Genomic DNA, 22,726 nt, shown 5'->3' with positions numbered 1-22,726 from the left:
CACACACACATTTTCTCTCTCTCTCGGTCTCCATTGTTCAAATTAATTAACAAAGTTAGATAACATTTTCTCTTCCAGAGCTGCTTTAGTAGCAAGTTTCAATTTATGAAACAGATTTCTGAACACTACTGGGTTTTACCCAAATCTTAAGACACACATTTTCCATTATTTGAAGGTATTTAAAATGTCTTCTTTCAAGAATTATGTTAGAGACAGAGAATATATAACATACATCAACGGAAGTTAAGGTTTTTGACCTTTTAACTAAATTCAATATGAACAATACAAACAAAATTAAAGTTTGAGTCATAATGTCTGAGCTGTATTTTAAAGTATCAAAAAGGCCAAATGAGTTTTTGTAATGTTTACGCAACTCACTTCTATACCTCAATTTTGCAGAAACAAAACCAAAAGAAATTGCATTTTCTCACTATTATTTTTTAAGGCACTAATCCCTGTTATTTAAGGGATCAAAAACAGTCTAAGGATAAAATACCATCAAGTTAGAAAAATCCCCAAATATATTCATATTTTTAAAAGCACATAATCCATTAACTACAGGTAAAAGACAATGATTGAGAAATCTTCTGATAGAGGTTAGGGATTTAAAAATAAACTCACCACCCAGAAGGAAGGTCCCAAGTTCTAACAGAGCAATCCATTGAAGCACTTATTAACCAACGACCATCAGGACTGAAAGCCTTTAAATTAAAGAAAAATAAGAGAGTACATATATAATTTGTTTGTATGTATATATGAGTATGTGTGGGTATTTATGTTTGTAATGTTTGGGTCTGTATTTTTAGCAGCTTAAAGAATGTAAGAAATGAAAAGATGCAGGCTACATGAAAAATTAAGTTTGAGCAAAATTTAGACTGCCTTATTTTATATAAAAGAAAATACCATTTCTTATATACCACTGATTTGGATATAGATATAGATTTAGGCTTTTACATGAATTAAAAAGTTATAAAAATTAACAATATCACTCAATTTTAAATCTTTACTCCAGAATCTTCTATATTTCTAGACAATTAACAAACTGTGTTTGATTACAAATCATTTTAAATATAAAACTGTTGTTCTGAGAACATTCAATTAGAAATATTTTATTACCTAATTTCATTATAACCTCTCTGTGAAAGCAACACAAACTACATTTTTCTTGAAAAGAATCTATATATTATACTGGTTTTCTAAGAATAAATCCAATTCTGATTGCAAATTGTCTTAAAATATTAGTTACTAATGAAGTCCTTCTACTTTTATTAGTAGTTTCAGTTAAAGATCTCCTTTTCGTTAATCATGTTTTATTTCCAAAATTATATAATTTAAAACTACAATAGTAAGGTAGTCAAAATAAATTTAAACTATAAACTACTTAAACCACCATAGAGAGGTTATATCTTTTCTATCAGTAAAAGTGAGTAAATAATAGCTCTCCTTGCCTTCAGCAAGCGTTTTGAGGCTTAAATTAAGTTGGATGTGGAAGAATGCTCAAAGGAAAAACCTGAAGGTTTAAAATGGCAGTAGGCTGTGTTCATCCAGGAGTCTAAGCACACCAAAGACATCGTGACTACCCATATTAGCACATGATATTGGGATAAGTGAACTCTAATTTGTTCATCGGGCTGCAGTAATATTGTGGAAACTCAAAACTTAAGGTACAGAGAGCTCAAGTAACAGAATAGTGTAAGACATTCAAGGGTGGGAAAAATGACTCTGATAGGTAATAATGTTATAAACACTCATAGATTTAATTTAACAGGAGTAATTTATTACTGAGTAAGAGAAACTCCAGACACACAAGTCGAAAGTAAAATGTGAAAAGGAAAGAAATAGGAAGATGGTTGGCACTGACAGATGTTTTCAAAAATGCTATTTCATTAGAATTACCCCACTCCCACCCTCATTTCTATAGATACTGTCACAACAAATTCTACCAATCTCCAATCTGCAGAACAACACAATTTCCTGACCATTTTCCCCTTATTTTTAAGGAAATGGGTAAACACTGTAAATTCTGATTTTTGGTGTGAGAACTAATAAGTAAAAGTAGCTGTTGGGACTGCCACTCAGTAGCTAGGATTTTATTTTATTTTTTTCTCTCTTTTCAAGTAAATCAAGGCATCTGCAATTGATACAAAATGACAATATAAACTTAATATGGTCCTCTACATACACTTTTAAACCAAAGTACTTCTTATCATTTCATATATCCCACTATAAGAACATAATAGTAAGCTAAAACACATTATTAATGAAACTTTTGGAATTAAGCTATATGAACTTTAGAAATAAAACAAAACTAGAATAAACCAGATATACCAGATATTCTGAGTCTCACAGTATTAATTTGTTATACATGTAGAAAACCAGAAATAAGTTCCTTCAGCCTAGTTTAATATTAAGTCAAAAATGATATACTTATGTTTCAATAGATCATTCAGTCTTCAAAGTATATTTTAGCCTTGTTTAGAGTCTAAGAGAAAAAGATAAACTCTGTGATATATATTTTGATCTAATGGCATTAACTCCCTGAGAAATATTAAACTTCTTTAATTCTACATTTTCCTTAAACATCTCTTTGAAAATTAGTCTCCAAATTATTTGAGTATTTCCTCATATGATGAGCAGTTTAATGCTATTCAAGGAAAACAGTTTCAATTATTTGAACATTTTTAACCTTAACAGAAGTAGAAATGAGTCGTTTTGTTTAAACATCTGATTTGTTTTACCATATCATTTATTTGGCCTTGGTGTCCAGAAAACTCTCTGACAATCTTCCTAGTTTCTATGTCCAGAACACTAATGGAGAAGTCATCCAAGGCAAGTCCCAGAATGCCACTAGTAAGATAAATGAATCAGTTTTAATAAACAAACAAACAAACAAACAACCTCCCCCCAAAATCCTTGAACTAAAATCTCACAGTAATTTTAATTTTTTTAATCAAGTATACCTTTGGAGAAATTAAGCAAAAATGTTGTTGTTTTTTATATTAAAAGTCTGATTTTTCCCACTTGGCAAATTATGTACTTTAAATTAAGAACTTCTACCAAAAACACAAGAAGAAAATTAATTATCATTAAAAGAAAACCTTTACCTGTCTCTATGTAGCAGCATTATATTTGGAGATGAATCGAGGCTCATAGAATGGATTAAAATTTTGTTTTTAAAGTTCCAGAACTTGAGTAATCCTTCACTACCAGTCGTAATTGTCAATTGGTTTAATCCATCCACTGCAACGCCTCTAACAGAACCTTTATGAGCTTTAAAGCATATGTTAAAAGAAAAAGAGAAATAAGAATAAGCTTTGTGTCTCTGAATACTACACAAAGAGTGATTCCTTCATTTAAATATCTAAGTTCCACTATTTACCCTCCCTAAAATTTTGATATTACTATGAATTTTAGGGAGTAGGGAGATTATTGTATTATTTGAGTAAAAACAAAGTCCATCAGATTAATACACAAAGGTTTCAAAAAACAGTTAAGATTTTCTGCTTAAAACAAGAAAATGAAAATTTTAATTTGTATAATATCCACTTTCCCCTAGCGCCCATGACTCCATTTTCTTTGAGTATTTCAACATGGTGGTTATAATAAATGTAATCGCAGTATCTGTCATATAGGGTTGACAATAACCCATCTACAACTGTAGCAAAATGGCTGGCACTCAAGAGTTTAACACATGCCAATGACAGTTATTAGCCTTGTATCTATCTACCTATATTATTTTTTTAATAAGAAAAAGAAAAAAAATTCAATACCTTGATCCTCGCCAAACCTTCCTCGATGTAGACCAGACTGCATGTTATATACATCTACAGTTCCTGATGAGAGACCAATCACAGCAAAGTTTCCACAAGAAGTTATATCCACTGCCTTAGGGGAAAAAATTAAACACAAATGACACAGCAAATAACTAACATTTTAATTGTATTTTATAGTTTCCAACGTGTTTTTTATCTACTAATTACTTTAAAAAAAATAAAAAGCAGGGCATGACAAATGAATTAGTTCATTAATTTTCTTAAACATTATTATATTTGGGTATACAAGAAATATCTGCTTGATTCTATCTCCTTTCTCAAAGAAGTATGAATAAATTATTATCCAAGATAATAAAACATAACCAAAGTTAACTCAGTTGAAATTTACAAAGTCAGAAGAATTGTGTTATCAGCTGGTCTCAGTTCACTGCTAAAGTCAAAGCAGTCCATTCCCTAAGTTGTCCTTATCTTACCTTACTTCTGTAATTGCTTCTACAGCTGATATTAAACTGAAAACATAGCATTAGAATGTCCAATAAAAAAGTTCAAAATAATTTAATTATGACATATTAGGAAGGGAATACATAAGACACTACATAGAAAACATTCGTTTATAAGCAGTTTCTCTAAAATAAACTCATATTTTAATACTTAAAGTGTCAATACTGTATTAATGAGCTGTCTTTTTTTGCATGTTAAAAACATGAGACTGGTTCTATTTGGGTCATGGACAGAGAAATCCCTGATTGCCAGTGTGTCAATCACATGTTACTCACCCAAGAAAAAATTCAAAATACTGCTGAATTTATGTCTAAAGAAATAGATAACTTTTAAGATAGAAAATAAAATATTTAATAGAGGCTATATAACTGTTCAAAGCTCTTGACTCAGATACACTATGACCCAAGTCAAGACATACTTACATAGCATTCACATAAGTATGTTCCACTTATATATATTCTAGGTAATGAAACCTTATTCCTTAAAAAAAATAAATATACACACACACACACACACACACACACACACACACACACACACATAGAGAGAGAGGAAATTGTGGACTAATCTTTAAAAAGCATTCTATCTTCCTAAACAGAACACAGATATAATCTTACTTTGAAAAACTTGTAACTGTTTACACTACGTTGTACAGTTATAATATGAGGAACTCATGGAGATACTAGGCTATAATCTACAAGTAGTAAAGGCTCCTGATGTACTTGCTATACTTTTTATAATTTGTATTTATTTATTTATTTTATTATTTTTTTAACTGATTTTGAGACAGGAAGGAAGAGGTAGAGCAAAACATCGATGTGAGAGGGAAACACAGATAGACTGCCTCCTGCACATCCCCTACCAGGGATAGAGCCCGCAACCCAGGCATGCACCCTGGCCAGGAATCAAACTGGCAACCTGCCGGAGCAAGGGATAATACCCCACCAACTGAGCCACACTGACCTGGGAGAACTTGTATTTATTTTAATAGGGTTTATTGTTGTTAGTGGGTCTGCTTCTGGTAATCTCCTTATTTGTTCACTCTAATCTCTTATAAAAGAGAGCATAAGCAAAACAAAATGAGTAAGCTTGAGAGGGTTTCCTTTGAGTAACAAATTGCACTTTAGTATATGGGCTGTCTGATAAATACTTTTGTTTATTACTTACTGGTTACTGGCTTTGTTCCAGGTAGCTGAGTCTGCCAAACAAATGACTAAGTACATACATATGCCCAATGTTCTATGAGTCATCATTATAGGCTGTGAGTTAAGAGCACAGGTTCTAAATTGAATAGTCCTAGGTTCAAATCCCAGCTCTTACATTTACTAACTTTACTGACCTTAGGCATGTTACTCATTATATTAAGCCTAAGTTTTATAGTCTACAAAAAGAGGCTAACAATAGACCATATCATAGGATTGTTGTGAGGATAATATAAAATAATATGTGCTGGGCAGAGACCCTAGAACAAAGTAAACACAGGAAAACCTGTTAGCTTTTATTATCATTACCACTACTATTACAACAGCTACTCAAAACTGAGCAGGTAAACATAAGACACCTAAAATAGAATCTCTATGGTTTAGAAAACAGGATAAAATCTTAAGACTGGATTTTTGTACTATGGATAATAGAGCATATATACTTACAAATAAATTTGTACAAAATAGGATCAAATGTGGAGTTAAACTTTTAGTAAGTATTTTCCAAATCCTATCTGCCTCCTTTATAGATACTGATAAGCTGATCCTAAAACTCATATGGAAATGCAAGGGACCAGGATAGCCAAAACAATCTTGGGGGTGTGGGGTCAGGGGGAAGAATAAACTTGGAAGATTCAATCTTCCTAAATTTAAAACTTACTAGGTAAAAGGAACCATAATCAAGACAGTTTGGTACTGGCATAAAGATGGGCATATTGAACAATACAAGATAATTGAGAGTCCAGAAATAAACCCTCACATTATGTCAAATGATTTTGGGCAAGGGCACCAAAACCATTCAATGGGAAAAGAATAATCTTCTGAACAAATGATGCTGAACAACTAGATATCAATATTAATGCAGAAAGGATTATAGACCTAAACCTAATAGCTAAAACTATGAAACCCTTAGAAGAAGTCACAGGAGTAAATCTTCATGGCCTTGGGTTAGGCAATGATTTTTCCAAAACCATCTATAACTCATTAAAAGATTTAGCTAAATCCTACTCATATAGTGAAAGAAATCAAAGAAAGAAGGAAGAAACTAAAGAAAAGAAAGGAAGAAAGCTTCAGATTCACATTCACTGAATATAGTACTATACACTCAACATAATTCAGGTGAAGAAATATATTAATAGCCCTGGCCAGTGTGGCTCAGTTGGATGGAGCTTCGTTGTGCACCAAAGGGTTGCTGACTTGATCCCTGGTCCGGGCACATATGGGAGACAACCAATCTGTTTCTCTCACATCAATGTTTCTCTCTTTCACCCCCTTTCCCTCTCTCTAAAATCAATAAAATATGTTAAAAAGTATATATATATTAATAAATGCTGGAATCATCCTCAAAGGGTGTTCTGAATAATCCTATACTAATCAGAAAATTTAAATAACCAATATGCTATATCTGATTAAGCAAAGCTTAACTTAAATCTAAAGTAATTCTCTGCAAGTTGGAAAACTTAACACTATTAGGGACTAATTTCAAAATGTTAAACTCTGTTCTTTCAACCAATATTATTGAAAAAGTTGAGTATAACAAGACTACCATAGGACAGTTTTATGGGGAAAATGCCCTCATAAACAAGCTCACTTACTGTTGCAGTTATGTCATCTTTCTTCAGCTCTTTTGGCTTGAGAAAGTAAGCACCTATTGTAGATCTTTGATAGTTCCAGGTTGAGCAAGACAGCTTACCCTGATGGCAAGCAATGATACCATCCCAGTCACTTTCACGAGCTTCCTCTAAAACATAATTAAAATCATAAGTTGATTGCTTTTCATTCCCCCCACTCATTCATTCACCTATTATTTATTAAGCATCTAATATTCCATGTTAGTAGAGACACAATTATAAACAGGCAATTCCTAACAGTGATCAGCTTCCAACCTAACAAGAGATTCCGATTAGAAGAAATCATAGTAAAGTATGATAGTGCCTTATAAGAGCACTCAGGAAGAGTTTGCTAGAAATTTGGGAAGGGTAATAAACAGCTCCCTGAAAACAGCAGTAAAACAAGTAAAAATTAACTGGGGGGATGGGGTAGAAGGGCACACACAGGCCCAAGAATAACCTGAACAAACTTAAGTACAGCAAGGAAGGCAAGTATTTTCTTGAGTGGGGTGAGAAGAGGGCAAGGCAGTTGGGACACAGTGCAGTCTTAAAAGTCATGTTAAGGAGATAAGATTCGCCCTAGAGGTAGTAAGGGGCCACTGAAAGATTTTTAAGATGAGTGACATTATTCAGATGTTCTAGAAAGATCATTCAGTTCTAAGATAAAAAACAGAAAGGAGGGTGGCCAAAATTAAAGTTTAAAAAAAATCAGTCATCAGGTTGTTATAACCATAAAGTAAAAGTGGTGCCTATACAGTTAGTTCTATGAGTTTTCATTCAACAATCCCATCACCTATATATTTTTCTTCAAATTACTTCTTTGAATGAAGCACTGCTCAAATGACACAGTACATACTAAGACCTCAGTGTATTTAGATCTTTATTAGTCAGAGTTCTGTGTTCTCAGTTCTTGCCTTTTTACATTAGTGACTTTCACTGTACCAGGCATACGATAAAATAAAAAGGGCCACAAAGTGATATATCAATCACTGTTTATTAATAGCTCTTACAGAGACGAGCAAAGCCTGAAATAGATAACAAGTTCAAATTTTTAGTCTTCACATAAGATTAGGACGCACTTGGGATTACTTTCCAGATACTTATTAATATTTGCAAAAACATCTATTAAAATGGAAGAAATAAAGAAATATAAAGTAGGAAATAAATGATAAAGCAGAACTTCTCAAAACACAGTATGAAGTTACTTACCAGCGGCAAACTTTGTGATAGGCGGAAGTCTCACAGACAGGGTATTCTGAAGTCCTTTACGTTTGACTCTTTTTTTATTTATTAATCCTGGGGTTGGGGAAGAGGAGAACATAGCTATGAATCCTTCTTAATGAAATGTACATAAAAGTTATTCACTGTTACATAACTATAAATTTCAAGATATTCCCATTTAAGTCAGAAGCAAAATAAAGATGTTATTACCACTATCATTAAGTTGCTTGTGAAGTTTAACCTAAGTAATTATGCCATGTTTTAAACTATAAAACATAAATAACTGAAAAAAGGTAAAGTATCTTTTTTTGCAGATGGAGTAATGGTGATACAGTCATGTCAATCAAGACAAACAGCCAAGCCCGGCCAGGCGTGGCTCAGCGGTTGAGCATCGACCTAGGATCCAGGCGATCAGGGTTCGATTCCTGGTCAGGGCACATGCCCGGGTTGTGGGCTAGGCAGCCGATCAATGACTCTTTCATCATTGGTGTTTCTGTCTCTCTCTCTCCCTCTCCTTTCCTCTCTCTGAAATCAATAAAGATTTTAAAAAACAAAAAAAAGAGAAACAGCCAAATTATTAAAAGTAATGTTTCACTGGACCACATACAGAACCAATACCAAAAAAAAAAATCGGCGAGTCCCTATAATGCAGCAATATTCAGTATCATTATAATATATATGTTATATTTACTTTTTTGTATTACATTATATTTCTAACTGCAACAAAAATCACTTTCATATTACCAAAAAAAAAAAAAAAATAGGAAATTATATTAATATATGTAAAATATGACTGCGTAATTATAAATATGTAGGACCAAGAGGAGGAAAACCAAAAAAACTCCAAGGAAATGAAAAGACAACCTGAATGAGGATATGTTATACTGCTATTGTGAAGATTCTTAAAGATATCAAATTTCTTCAATTTAATTCTAAAGAATTATTTTGGATACTGATTTTAAAATGATCCTGAAATTCATCTGGAAGTATATAAGTGCACAAACAGCCAGGATATTAGATTAAAAAGTAGAGTAACTATGAAAAAAACTGAAAAACATTTTTGTTTAGTAAACAAAATCTTTCAAATGCTGGAAGACGTGGGAAGGAACAGAGAACAAAATGTAACCTATTTACAAAAAGATGGGACATTTTCATGCATTCCCTAAGCTCCTTTTCATCTTTAAAACTCTGCACTTTACAGATGGCTCATTAGACCATCAATGTCTTTTGGGTGGAAGCTGTATGTTCTTACTACCCAAGATGTCTAACTCTTCTCGATAATCTAATAGCAGCACCTCAACCACTTCTATAGCAACACTGAACTTAGGAATCTTACTACTAGCCTTCCACACAAGGGTTTTTTATTTCATCTAAGAAAAGAGAAAATGTGTCAATAAAATCTCTCTGGTCAGCTCACAGAATCTTGAAATGTTTCCTTTGTGATCAGCAGGTTTTTTTCCACCTTGCAAATGACCTACCATGTCCCAAGCTCTTGTTAAATTTTTCATGTATTGTGGAAAATGACTGAAGAGTTCCATCTTGACCTGTTGACATACATAAGAAAATACCTAATCAAGCTTCATCAAAACAATGGACCATCTGAATCACAGGTCTCATAAAATTAGATTCTACAAAAAGACTGGTTACAGTTTGGGACACTTTAAAAGACAGCCAGATCACAACTACATGCTTCATTACAGTATTATGCACAGAATCCTACTTCTTAGAACAAAAAATAAAGTGAGGCACTAATAATTCTCAGCATATTATTAGAAGAGGCAAGGGCTACATTTTCAGAATCTGACTATTTTGTCTCTCAGGATTACTACACAGAATGACACTATTCAAAAAGAATTACCTCATTCTTCTTTGCCCCATTTTACCCAGATTTTCAAGCTAATCAAAGTGATATTTAAATTTAAAAATGTGCAAATACCAAGCTTAATAAATATTAGCACCCTGTTCTCAATACTTACTGGACTCAACTAATAGCATGAAGCAGAAACTTACTTGCGCTAAGAATTTGTTGTCCATTTTGTCCATAATATTTAATTTTGGTAAGAGGAGCACTATGTCCCATTCTGAATCTCAAAAGCCGGCCTTCACCCATGGGACCATCAAATATCCATATCTGCCAAGAAACAAAGGTTAAGGTTCTTCCACAATGTAAGTGATCTGCAAGCAGTCAAATCTTCTTCAACATAAATCAACTGGCACTGGGTAGTGCTGGCCAGGCAGCTGACCCTGGAGTGGGGGCTGGGGGAGAGATAAACTATATCGCTTCTCACTTGACTGCAATCAATGTAACCTGCTGTGTTTTTAGTTTCATCTATACCAGTAGTTTATTCCATACTCCTTCCGTCTTCTAAATTCCAGGCTGATGAATTACAACAAACTTGTAATAACCTAAAGAGCAGGACAGATGAGCCAGGAAGATGACAACAATAATCATAATACCCTAAGAGCATTGTCTGCACCATTTGTGACAAGAAGTGGCTCTCTGTGGAGAAATGTCAGTCCGGCAATTGCTGTAGAATGTGCATTTCTCATTTGATTGATAAATTTTTTGTCTTCAAGATCCCAGAGTCCAATATGGCCACATGGGCTTCCAGCTGCCATTATTGGATGACCATCTGTTATTGAAATAAAATACATTAACAAAAGTATGCATCATAAAACAACCAGTCAATTCTTCTTTCTACCCTTTTAATCCATAAACAAAGTTAGAAAAGACTATACACCAAGAATCTATCAATGTTCCTTGGACTCTATATACTCCAGTATTTCATTCATTTCTATTAAATTACAAGAAAACATCAATTAAGAAAATTTCTACGAGCTTCAAGTAATGCACTTTAAGTGTTCTTAAGTCTTATCAATAACTAAGTTACCTGTGCGAAATGAAATAGAAGTAATAGGTCCCCAGTCTTGACGAAACTTCATTAATGTTTCATCAAACTTAATGTTGTGAATGATAACCTGACCCGACATAAGACCAACAGCAACAACATCAACAGCTGGTGCCTGAAAATGAAATTATTCAACTTTTTAAATATTTTCAAAGAGCTTTAATAATCCTGATTACATACTTCATTACTTACATGTTATCAAAAGAAATTGTTATTTAGCACAGAAGTATTTAATAATAATTTTTTTCCAAGTTACTTCCCACTTTCAAATCTGGAAGTCACCATTACCTCCCCTCCCCCAAAGCATGGCTGACTTGGTAAGAAAACAGCTATAACAGAAAAGAAAGCTCAGGTGTGAAATCACTACAGATCACTGACTGGATGGAAACAAAAAAAATAGACAACTCTTAGAAAATATAAAGGCTTGCCATATTTATGGCAACATAAAAAGTTAACTACAAAGGAAGTGAAGAGTTGTTTACTCAAGGAGAAACTTGTAAAATATGTTAAAAGGCAAAGAAGTTTTACACTTAGTCTGTTCCAGCTATAACAGCCTATGGGTCTTTCCTACAGGCTCTGTAACAAGTTTCTCTAGCACAGAAGATCAATGCCCAAGACCATTATAGAATGGAATCAGGCTAAACATTTTATTGATTTACCATCATATGGCTACTATGCATAAGCCCCTGTGTAGAAGCTGTGGATACTAAAACAAGTATATCCCTTGCCCTCAAGGGACCTTAATCATCTGATACCTTTGGGGTCTTCTGAGTAGGCAAAAACAGAACAAGGTTGGTAATAATGAGAAAGAACGACGAAATGCATATAAACTGGGTGGATATAAACAATGAATATTTATTTATTTATTTATTTATTTATTTATTTATTTATTTATTTATAATATATCTTTATTGATTTCTGAGAGAGGAGAGAGAGGGAGGGGGGAGGGAGAGAGAGAGAGAAACATCAATGATGAGAGAGAGTAATTGATTGGCTGCCTCCTGTACACCCCTGACTGGGGATCGATCCCACAACCCGGGCATGTGCCCTGACCGGGAATGGAACCCCAATTGCCTGGATCCTAGGTGGCCGCTCAACCGTTCAGCCATGCCTGGCCAGGATAAACAATGAATATTTAGAAAGACAAGGGTACACTAGCTGCCTATTGTATCAAATATACATAAAAGATTCTCTGCAGACATACTTTCATTCATTCAGACATGTTCTGTATTCATAAAAACAAATAGCAGTTATTTCTGGGAGAGCCCAGAAATGTTAATGAAATATTAGGATTTGGGCCCCAATTATTTTAAGCTACAAATCTCACTATCCTGACAAATGTCTGAATGACCTATAATGTTTCACTGAACAACTCATCTCCACTCTGTACAAGGCACTGGACTACATGCTTGCAGAATGATTGGTAAACATGGTTCCACAGCAATCACTGGTTAAGAACCTAATTTTAGGCAAAACGGTTTTCACAAAGTTTATAGGCAAAACTTTATAGGCAAAAAATTTTTATTATTTGTTTTCAATTACATTTCCAAAATAATATTGTTAGCATAATATTTTTAAAGATAAACTAGTCTATATATTATTTTGTCTTTAAGTCTAAAAATATAATTGACCCCTGAAACTGAAAGATACTAATACTAACTTTGTTTCTTCTTTGACTTAAGAAAATACTAACCTGCTGAAGAGCTGTCACTCCAACTTTCCATCCTGGAAATGTATATAGAAGTTTACTACAAGAAAAAAAACAGTCGAAAGCTATTTTTTGGAGAAAAACAAAATCAACTGGACATTAAAAATTTAAATAACAACGTGATACTCTGCCCCACACTATTCTAAATATACATATTAACTTATTTAATACTCAAAACAATCCCATGAGGCTGACTTATATCACTTTCCAGATAAAGAAACCAAGAAACTTAAATATGTGAAATAATTAAGCTAAGGTCACATGACTAATAATTGATAGAGCCCAGAGAGATCAATTTCATATCCCAAGCTGCTAATAACTACTACACTATTCCAACTCTTTATAAAAATAGAGAAATACATGAGTAAAAACTACTTCATATTAGAGTCTACAATAGAAAACAATCTTAGAATATAGGCAGATCTCATTTTTCACTGCAATGTTTCTAGAAACATATCAAAAGGGATCATAATACTACTCATATATTGTATAACTGTTACAGGACAATGATGCTGCTGCTCTAAATTTTGGAATCAAGCCATGAGTAAGTCAGTCCATGGAGCAAACACGTATCTGAAATTGTTATAATGATAATCAATAAAGTACTAAATCATGTATTAAATTCTGTAAGCGGGTACAGATTAGTTCACCCAACGATTATGGATTCTTAACGTACAATAGAGTATAAACATTATATGAACAGCCTAAAGAGATAACCATAGGGGCAGAGACAATACTGTATTTCAGTCATCCCTGAGCCTAACACAGTCAATGACATTTGTTAAACTGAATGGAAACACTGATTTAAAACTAAAAACTAGGCCATTTACACCTTGGAATATTATACAGCTGTAAAAAAGGGTTCCTTATCCTATGAGACAACATGGTGGGACCTGGAGAGTATTATGCTAAGCGAAATAAGCCAGTCAGAGAAAGACAAGTGTTACATGATCTTACTCACATGTGGAATCTAATGAACAAAATAAACTGATGAACAAAATAGATCCAGAGACAAAAAAACAAGGAACAAACTGACAAATCTCAGAGGGAAGGCAGGGGTGGGTGGGGAGAGATTAACATAAGAACTTATGTGCACATATCCATAACCCATGGACACAGACAACAGTGGGGTTAAGGCCTGGGGGGAGGGGTACACTGTGAAAGGGATCAATGGGGGAAAAAAGGGGACATTTGTAATACTTTCAACAATAAATATAAAATAAATAAATAAATAAAACTAAAAATTAGGATAAATGTTAAACCTCTGATAATCTTATTTTCTCTTTTGAATATTTAAGGACTTTGGAAAGGACAATTTAGATGGTCATATATATCTATATATACATCTATATATATAGTTATATTTTACTTATTGATTTTAGAGAGAGGAAGGAAGGGGAGAAAGAAAGAAGAGAGAGCAAGAGGGGGAGAGAAAGAGGGAGGGAAAGAGAGACTGATTTGTTGTTCCACTTATTTATGCATTCATTGGTTGATTCTTGTATGCAACCTGACCAGGGATCAAATGTGCAACCCTGGCGTATTGGAACGATGCTCTAACCAACTGAGCTATTCGTCCAGAGCTTGATGGCCATATATTTTTGTTTGCTTTTTTTAAATGCTATATAAAGAAGCCTGAATTGCCACTTTTTTCCTCTGGATAAATGTTCAAGTAACAGGTAGAGGTATTCAAAATCAATTATCTAGCCCTCCAACTATACCAATAATATTATAGTAGATGTCTATCATGCTTGCAGTTAATGATGAGTACTTTTACCCTGAAACCATTCTTAAATGCTACCACTAAATTAATACTGATTTGCTTTGCCTTCTTTTACTTTCTTAGTTTATTAAAACAAGAAGCTGCCCAGTGACAATCTTGTAATTAATTATCTTCTGAACTTACGTTATTTTATTAGAGCCTTCTTCTACAGTTACATGGCTGTTGTTTTTTACAATGACTAGGGCCATTAGTATATACTTTTGAATGGGCATATATGAAGCTGCCTACCATGTGCCATGACTGCATGCCAGCTTTCACAAGTGATGCCATGAGTAACAATTCCAAAAACATGTATAATTATTCAAAGCCCTCCAAGTAAACATATAAAGGCAGAGAGAATTGAGAGACTTAATTATGCATTAGAGAGCAGTAGGTAAGATAGGAGCCACCCATATTATGTTCTAAATAAAGTGCTCACTTGGATTTCACATTCCACAACTGTAGGCTTCCTTGTTCACTGCCAAGAAGTATTTTATTCAAGTAGGTACTTGGATGCAAAATTGCAGAAATTTTAAATACTGATTTATCAAAAGTCAATTGCAGGTATTCTTCTGCAAAAGTAAAAGTTATAACATGCAATTACTTTTTTATAAACTAGTTCAAAATATTTTTCATATACCTATATAAGTCTACCATATCAAAGACCTATATGCTAATATAAATCAAAAACATATACTAACCTATAAACATTTCATAAGAAATTAAACAAACGTGATGGGGGTAACTTATAAATGTAACTTAGACTGTCAAACTGTTTCTAAGAGTTCTAATGTCAATATTATTAAAAATTTCACTTGCTGCCAAATTGGTTTATAGAAATGCAAAATAAAAACTTAAAAAAAGTGACACTAGGAATCAGCCTTAATATTTTTATAATCAATAGTGAATGTTCCACGTAAATTGCCTGCTCTGAACTCTTCCAGGGAGTGACAGGTCAAATACCTACAGAGCTTGGTGGGCTACTCAAAGATGTAAAAAATAAGAGACAGAGACAAACCTTGGTGAAACTAAAAACATGCTTCTCACACATTTCCACAGAAGAACTTCTAACATTTTTTGATATTTTTTATATGTTTAAAATTCCTATGTATGAATTTTGTTTTCTACTTCACACATGGTTCATCCATGATGAAAATAATTTTTCACTAAATTTTCCAATAAATTTGAGTTTCCAAGAAGGTACTCTTCACTTAATCTTTAGTTTCACATATTATCTGGCACACTGTTGCACACTCCCAGGGGCATGTGTATCCCAGTTTAAGAAGCATAGATACAGGTAAAAATTACACAGTTTACTTTAAATACTATTTTTAAAGATCCTCGCCTTTATTTTTAATTAAGAATTTTACTTAAAATCATTACAGACAGCTCCCTGAAGATACTGGTTCAATGTGCTGCTGTAACAGTAACAAAAAGCTGGACATCAGCATCTATAGAAAGCCAGTTAGACTCCATAAGAATCAGATTCTCAAACATCATAAAAGGCCTTTTAATATCCATCTGCACAGGCACCACTTTTAGAGTTCTGTTCCCTCTACCTGAGCAAAGACAAAACAAAGAGTGACTAATTTGAATAACATGGAGTAATTCCCAGGAGGGCCATCGCTAGGATTTCTACTAAAAGCAAACTTACTGAATCAAACAATGAGTTGATCAAGAGGTAATATAAGATAAAAATGTAAGCAGATTAAAAAACTTAGAAGCTGAGACCCACAGAGTTTTAATGAGGAAAGCTGGGGATATTCTGGGGGTAAATTCCTAATCTTTGAAGATAATACAGTCCTGTAAACATAGCTCAGTGCTGCTGTATAAGGATATCACTGTTAAAGGACACTGACTCATCCTTACAAAAAGGATGTCCATTTTCCTCTGGACTACAGGATATTCAAGTCTCTGTTATAATCTCCTTTACTAAAAGTTGAAAATATAAACCAAGGATTAAGAGGTATAAACATATACCAAAACTCAGTCCACAGAGAATATAACATGTCACTACACTTGGAGAACTGCAATGGAAAAAGTATTAGCTTATAGATAAACACATTCAACGGGTTATAAATAGCTCAACTAGCTGACCACAATTGCTTATCCATTTTTACTTAGAATGTTTCTCCCTATATATGTTAAAGATTCTTTCTTAAAATTTTTTTACTGCTTGTATGTAAAACCTCTGGTATAGATTTTTAAATTTTCACTATAAACATACTATCCCAAGATAAAACAATAAATTGGTTAATTCTTACCTTCTGAATATATGTGCCAAATAATAAGAATGCTGTCAGTATCAACAGAGATAATGTGATCTCCAAAGGGTTGCAAAAGATGGATTTCTGCCTTATGACCCTTATAGGTATGTACTACCTACAATGTGAAAGTTCAAAAGAATTTCATTACTAATTCATTATGTAATATTATTCATATTAACCAAAAACAAACAAACAAAAAACCATGCTAATCCTGAAGATGTTCATGTTAAGAAACATAGTCCACCTTTTGACTATCCAAGGTTCGATTAAATAGCAAGGAATCAGGCATTTTCACCTGCTCCCCAGCCAGTTCAACAAGAAGGAAATATAGATTAGAAACAGAAATAAGACCTCAGAAGCTCAGCCTCAGAGCTCAGAGAGGAGGCACGCACACAGCTGGGTTCCTCACTCAATCCAACCAGCAAAACTCCATGCATCCTAGAAAAGTGGTATGTGCTAAACGACTAACCTCTACAGACTCCATCAAAAGCTGGCTTCCAGATGAGATGAGGGAAGGAGAGAGACCTAGGGTGCTTCTTCCCGAAACCTTTGTTTTAGGGAAGAAGTACTGTGTTCCTCACTAACTACAGCTCTTTCTCCATGGTTTCGTTTCTCACCAGGCTCCAGTAACACTATTTCTTCTCCTTTTCCCTTTGCACATATATCTCCTAGGGAAAACTACAAACTGCAATACTTTGCAAAAAACAACATTTTTCCTAACTCTCTAAAAACCCAAACATCTCCCATTAATGAACTCCACAGGTAAGTTGCCATTCTACTACAAGTAGTGATGAGATGGAGGACTCTGGGAACAAACGTCAGTCCATTCGAACCTTGAAGAGTATGATAATTCTATCACATGGCTATCTAGCCATCCCATAAAGCAGTGGTGCAAATGTGAAGTCCCAGAACATCCCAGATGAAGAATGGCAACATTCAAGTTCCCTCCACTATCATGACAATCAACTACTGATTGAAAAAGACAAACAAAATAGTTCGGTGATACAAACCTCTTTATTACGGGCAAATGCAGAGAAAACATTCCCATAAGCAGCAAAGACTAGCCTCCCATCAGCTGCCATACAGCAGATGTCCTGTGGAAGAGAGTTACCTAGGAAAAAAGAAATAGGAAATAATAAAGAATTGTTACGATCTTGAAGCAGATAAAACGTCAAGTATATGTATAACATTTTTCATAATTATAATTTAAAAATGTGTGTGTATGAAAGGTGAGAATCAGAGTATAAAATTTTGACTTTAATAGTTATTTTAGACATCTAATAATAACTACCAGACTGAAATTATGAAATCACTCTAACCCTCTCTAAGAGAATTAATATCTTGTATTTGCAGACATACATAATTCTAAAGAAGTGAAAAGACACTTTTTGAGGTTATTTGGAAAAAATGCTCACTTAATACATAAAACTCTAGCAAATGGACATTCAGCCTGCATGTGAATGTTTTCAGGAATATCAAGTTCACTAATAACTCCAGTAAAATTTTTAAAGTAAATAAAAATTTAGAGCCCTGTATAACTCTACACTTTGAAGAATCCTCAAAAATATTCCATATGATATTCTACATGCTAACCCTTAAAATGAACAATATGGCTTCCACTGTCTTTTCCAAGGTAAATATGCGTATCAACTCTAGCCATTTCTTGTATGATATGATTTCTTAAGTCCTCTCTAATTGTCATGATCACACTGGCCTGTTTTTCTTTTCCTGTTTTGGGGGCTAGAGGATTAGAAGATAGAGGATTAAGCATTTTTCAGGGTGCATATTCCGCACTGGGATTTCATTTACAAAATGCTATTTTTATAGGTTTATTATTCACTTCTGTGTTCAACTTAGGTTACATTGTCCTTCTGCCTCCTATAATCTTTTAAAAAAAATTGTAAGTTTATCAGATATACCAACTGGATTCCTTACAGTTCTCCTGTTTCTCTTACAAAGATCATATTTGATAGTAAAACTAGAATCTCTCAGCCTTGGCAAACCCTTTACTTTATTAAACTGTTTACAAAAAAATAAATACACCGTCCATTGGAAAAATATCTAAATGTGGGATAAAGAAAAAGTCTTCCTTACAGTAAACGTAATGATGAAATAGGAAAATAGGAAAATAGTGAAATAGGAAAATCACTATTTGGTAATCACAATACTAACTACTGATTCAGGCAAGAATCATCACTAAATGATAAAAGCAGTGGATGACACTTTGAAGAGTAATAGGATATTCACATAGTCTCAATGTGTCTTACCACAAAATACATATTAATTACAAAGGGCAAAACTTTAAAATAGAGCCTCCTGCCAAACATCACCTTAACAAAGTGATCAAAGTTATTACTGCCAGGAAAAGGGCTAACCAACAAATAGCATGTGCCTCCTAATAGGATTCACTGAGAATTCAGCATCGTTTCTTTGTTATTCTTGACATAGTGCATAAACTGAACCTAATCTTGACAGAAAACTTTTAAAAAATCAAATTAAAGGAAGTTATAAAAAAGAACTAGCCTACACAGTCTTCAAAAATGTTAATGTTGTGAAGCACAAAAAAAATCTAAAACTATTCCACCTTAAAGAAGACAAACGAGACATGACAACTAAATGTAACACATGCTCCTGACTTTTTTCTTTTGCTATGTAAGTTTATCAGAAATACATGTTGGAATCCTTGTATGTTCTATAAGTCTTAAATTATGTCAAAATTTTAAAAAGATACAAAACATGTATAAATTCAGGATAAATTCTACACTTACTTACTGCAACCAGACTAAGTTTCTGAACCTGTTTAAAAAAAGAAAAAAAATGATTAAATTCTCATTAACAAAAACAATTATAATAATCTAACTCCTGAAGATCAAGATATAACCTCATACATAAATTTGCTATGCTCTCCTTCCTAAAAAAGATATTTATTTTCATTATTAGGAAACTTACAGTTTCAACTATTTCATTAGGAGTGATGAAGGAAAGGGTAGGTGAACGTTTTCTGTTATGGGCCACATGGTAAATATTTTAGAGCTTTGAGAGTTATGTGGTCTTTGTTGTGACTATTCAACCACTAATGTACCAAGAGAGCAGTCATTTATAATAAATAAACAAATGTGTGTGGCTGTATTCCAATAAACTAAATTTATGACTACAGAAATTTGATTTTCTTATAATTTTCACATGCCATGAAATACTATTCTTTTGATTCCTGCCCCCTCCAAACATTTAAAAATGTGTAAACTGCCTATCTCAGAAGCATAGGGCTCAGGGTAGTATAACTGGTAAATCAAACCCTAGAGATACAAGAGTGCTAAGTCTGAAAGGGCCTTTAGAGATTAATTAAATATCCTATGTTTCTTAAGTTAGAGTAGATGCGTGTCTCCATCCCATGCCAAAATTCCATTACACTGTATCCTACTACTATGCAAATTTACTTGCATAGTAGAATAAACATAAACATACATGGGGAAAAAATAAAATGTCCTACAAAAACAAATCATGAGTGGGACTGCTTGTATGCTGTAGTTTGCTTACCCCAATCTATGGCTACTGATCCAGCTGTGTTAACCTTGAGAAAGTTACTCAATCTCCCTGTGCCTCAAAGTCTTCATAAAATAAGGCTGAATATTGATACCCACTTTATGAAATTATTATGAGTATTCAATGAGTAAAATTTGTGTAAAACAGTTAGAATGGAGCCAGTCATATAGTAACTGCTCAATAAATGTTGATTACTATCACCACCACCTCCACCTTGGACATGACTCTCACTTTCCTATTCCACTAATTCAACAGGCTACCAACAACCAGTTCTTCTTGCTAATAACACATTTGATTTTCACAGTCCGTCAAGAAATACAACTTTATAGCACAGTTTCCAGAAAAAGTGCTTAAGTAACACTTGCCATTACCATCTTCCTCATCAAAACAAAAGCTAAGAACCACATGATTTCACTCATATGTGAGATATAAAACTGAGACTGAGAAACACAGACAGACGCGAGTATATGGTGGTTACCAGAGGGAAGGGGGAGAGGGAGGTAGAGGGTAAAGGGAGCCAAATATATGATGATGGAAGATGATTTGACTGTGAGTGGTGGGCACACAATGAGATATACAGATCATGTATCATAGTAATAATGTACACTCGAAACCTATATGACCCTATTGACCAATGTCACCCCAATAAATTTAATTAAAAAAAAAAAAAAAAAAGATTCCTGCTTTCACAGGGTGTACATTCATTTGGAGAAGATAAAAGAAACAAGTAAACAGCAACAAAGGCTATTTCAATGATTGATGAGATATGAGATATTAAACGAGAAAAACCTATCCCTAACAAGCTGGAAAGCCTTGGGCAAATAACTTAATTTTTCTGAGATTTAGTTCCCTAGTTTACATAAGGGTTCTACGAAATAATCCTATGTACCTTGAGATGAAACCGCTGCCAAGGCTGAGAGTGGCGCTGTGCCAGACGCTCAATATTGGTAGAATATAGATGACTTGGGAAGTATGGGGACATTAGTTTGCTACCAAATATGGGCAGTTCCCCAAATCATAATTAATCTCACCCTCTCCAACGCTCTCAATATATGTTAGTGTGAATCTCTAACCCAGCTTGTGTCACCAAATGCACAATAAAATGCTTTGCAATACTTTCTCATTCAAGAGTGCGGGGTCTAGGGACTTGTCTCAATCACATTTACTTCTTCAAGGGAACTTCAATAATTACTCACTGTACAAATATATAACCAGAGAACTGAACTGTTCCCTAGTACTTTCCCCTGACCAGACTGCCTCCGAAACTCGCCCCAAGTGGACTGCAAGGTCTAAATCAGCACGTGGAGGCGATGTGACGGCGAAAGGGGGCTGGAAAGGGTTACGGAAGGAAGGGCCGAAAGAGCAGCCCTGGGGCGGCGAGGAGGGGGAAGCGGGGCAGGACTGGGGGCCCCGGAGGGTGATTCCCGGGAAGCGGGGAAGGAAGAAGTCACTCAAGAAGTCACTCACGTCGTAGGTGTGGAAGCTTTTACCCACGCAGGTCGTCACATAGAACCGGCGCTTCAGCGCACTGAACCGCACCACGTGTGGAATGTCGTTGCTGAAAAGCCCCAGGGCCCGGAACCCCGCGAACAGCGCGCTGGCCGTGCGGCCTCCCGCGTCCCGCTCCATGGCGGCGGAGGGCAGGCCGGCTCCGGGCTCCAGTCGCAGGGAAACGGAGCACCAGGTCTTGAAGGCGTCCCGTGGGATCAAGCCTTTGCCGGGACCTCAGACTCACACGCGCTTCCGGTGCCCGCTGCCAATGGCGTCAGTGAAGACTGTCCTCCGTGCAATGGAAAAAGAGCTCCCTCCCGCGCCCCCAGGGAAGGCGCGACTTCGGTTCCGCGGGTCATAGCCTCCAGCTGGTTAGCGGTGCTCCCGGCCTCTGATGCGGCTCATCAGTCCCTCGTTTCAGCCGGACCTTGGGGCAGGAAGGAGGGCGACTCCGAGAGCACTGAGGTCCAGGAGGGCGAAGGAGAGATCAAAGTCTTAAAACTAAAAGGAATCAGCTTAAACATGTGGATATAAAAACATAAAACCATGAGGCTATCAAGAAAAATTTGAACGTTGGCTGGATATTTGATGATGATAAGAAATTCTATTTATGTAATAGCAGCATTGTTACCCTGTTTTTAAAGGTCCTTATCATTTGGAGACACATATCGACATATTTACGGACAAAATGATATAGCCGTATTTGCTGTCAAATAATTAGGGACGAATTAGGGTTTGGATA

General features: G+C 34.7%; 1 protein-coding gene across 1 annotated transcript in view; it reads right to left on the bottom strand.

The window, feature by feature from the left end:
- The window catches only part of WDR36 (WD repeat domain 36), a 32,860-nt gene extending 10,723 nt beyond the window's left edge, over positions 1 to 22,137 (bottom strand). The window contains exons 1-16 of the mRNA XM_016224932.2: positions 21,961 to 22,137; positions 19,719 to 19,746; positions 17,961 to 18,061; positions 16,948 to 17,065; positions 15,123 to 15,255; positions 12,910 to 12,964; positions 11,199 to 11,331; positions 10,765 to 10,940; positions 10,318 to 10,438; positions 9,786 to 9,851; positions 8,296 to 8,382; positions 7,072 to 7,217; positions 3,771 to 3,885; positions 3,105 to 3,270; positions 2,739 to 2,847; positions 622 to 701 (exon numbers count right to left, since the gene is read on the bottom strand). Coding sequence (XP_016080418.1) covers positions 622 to 701; positions 2,739 to 2,847; positions 3,105 to 3,270; positions 3,771 to 3,885; positions 7,072 to 7,217; positions 8,296 to 8,382; positions 9,786 to 9,851; positions 10,318 to 10,438; positions 10,765 to 10,940; positions 11,199 to 11,331; positions 12,910 to 12,964; positions 15,123 to 15,255; positions 16,948 to 17,065; positions 17,961 to 18,061; positions 19,719 to 19,746; positions 21,961 to 22,122 — 1,796 coding nt within the window. The 5' untranslated portion in view covers positions 22,123 to 22,137. The remainder of the gene's footprint in view (positions 1 to 621; positions 702 to 2,738; positions 2,848 to 3,104; positions 3,271 to 3,770; positions 3,886 to 7,071; positions 7,218 to 8,295; positions 8,383 to 9,785; positions 9,852 to 10,317; positions 10,439 to 10,764; positions 10,941 to 11,198; positions 11,332 to 12,909; positions 12,965 to 15,122; positions 15,256 to 16,947; positions 17,066 to 17,960; positions 18,062 to 19,718; positions 19,747 to 21,960) is intronic.
- Between the last annotated feature and the right edge of the window lie 589 nt (positions 22,138 to 22,726).

This window comes from Miniopterus natalensis, chromosome 3, assembly GCF_054644295.1.
Source record: "Miniopterus natalensis isolate mMinNat1 chromosome 3, mMinNat1.hap1, whole genome shotgun sequence".
Classification (NCBI taxonomy): domain Eukaryota; kingdom Metazoa; phylum Chordata; class Mammalia; order Chiroptera; family Miniopteridae; genus Miniopterus; species Miniopterus natalensis.
Note: the sequence above shows the minus strand (reverse complement) of the source record. Positions and strands in the feature narration are given on the sequence as shown.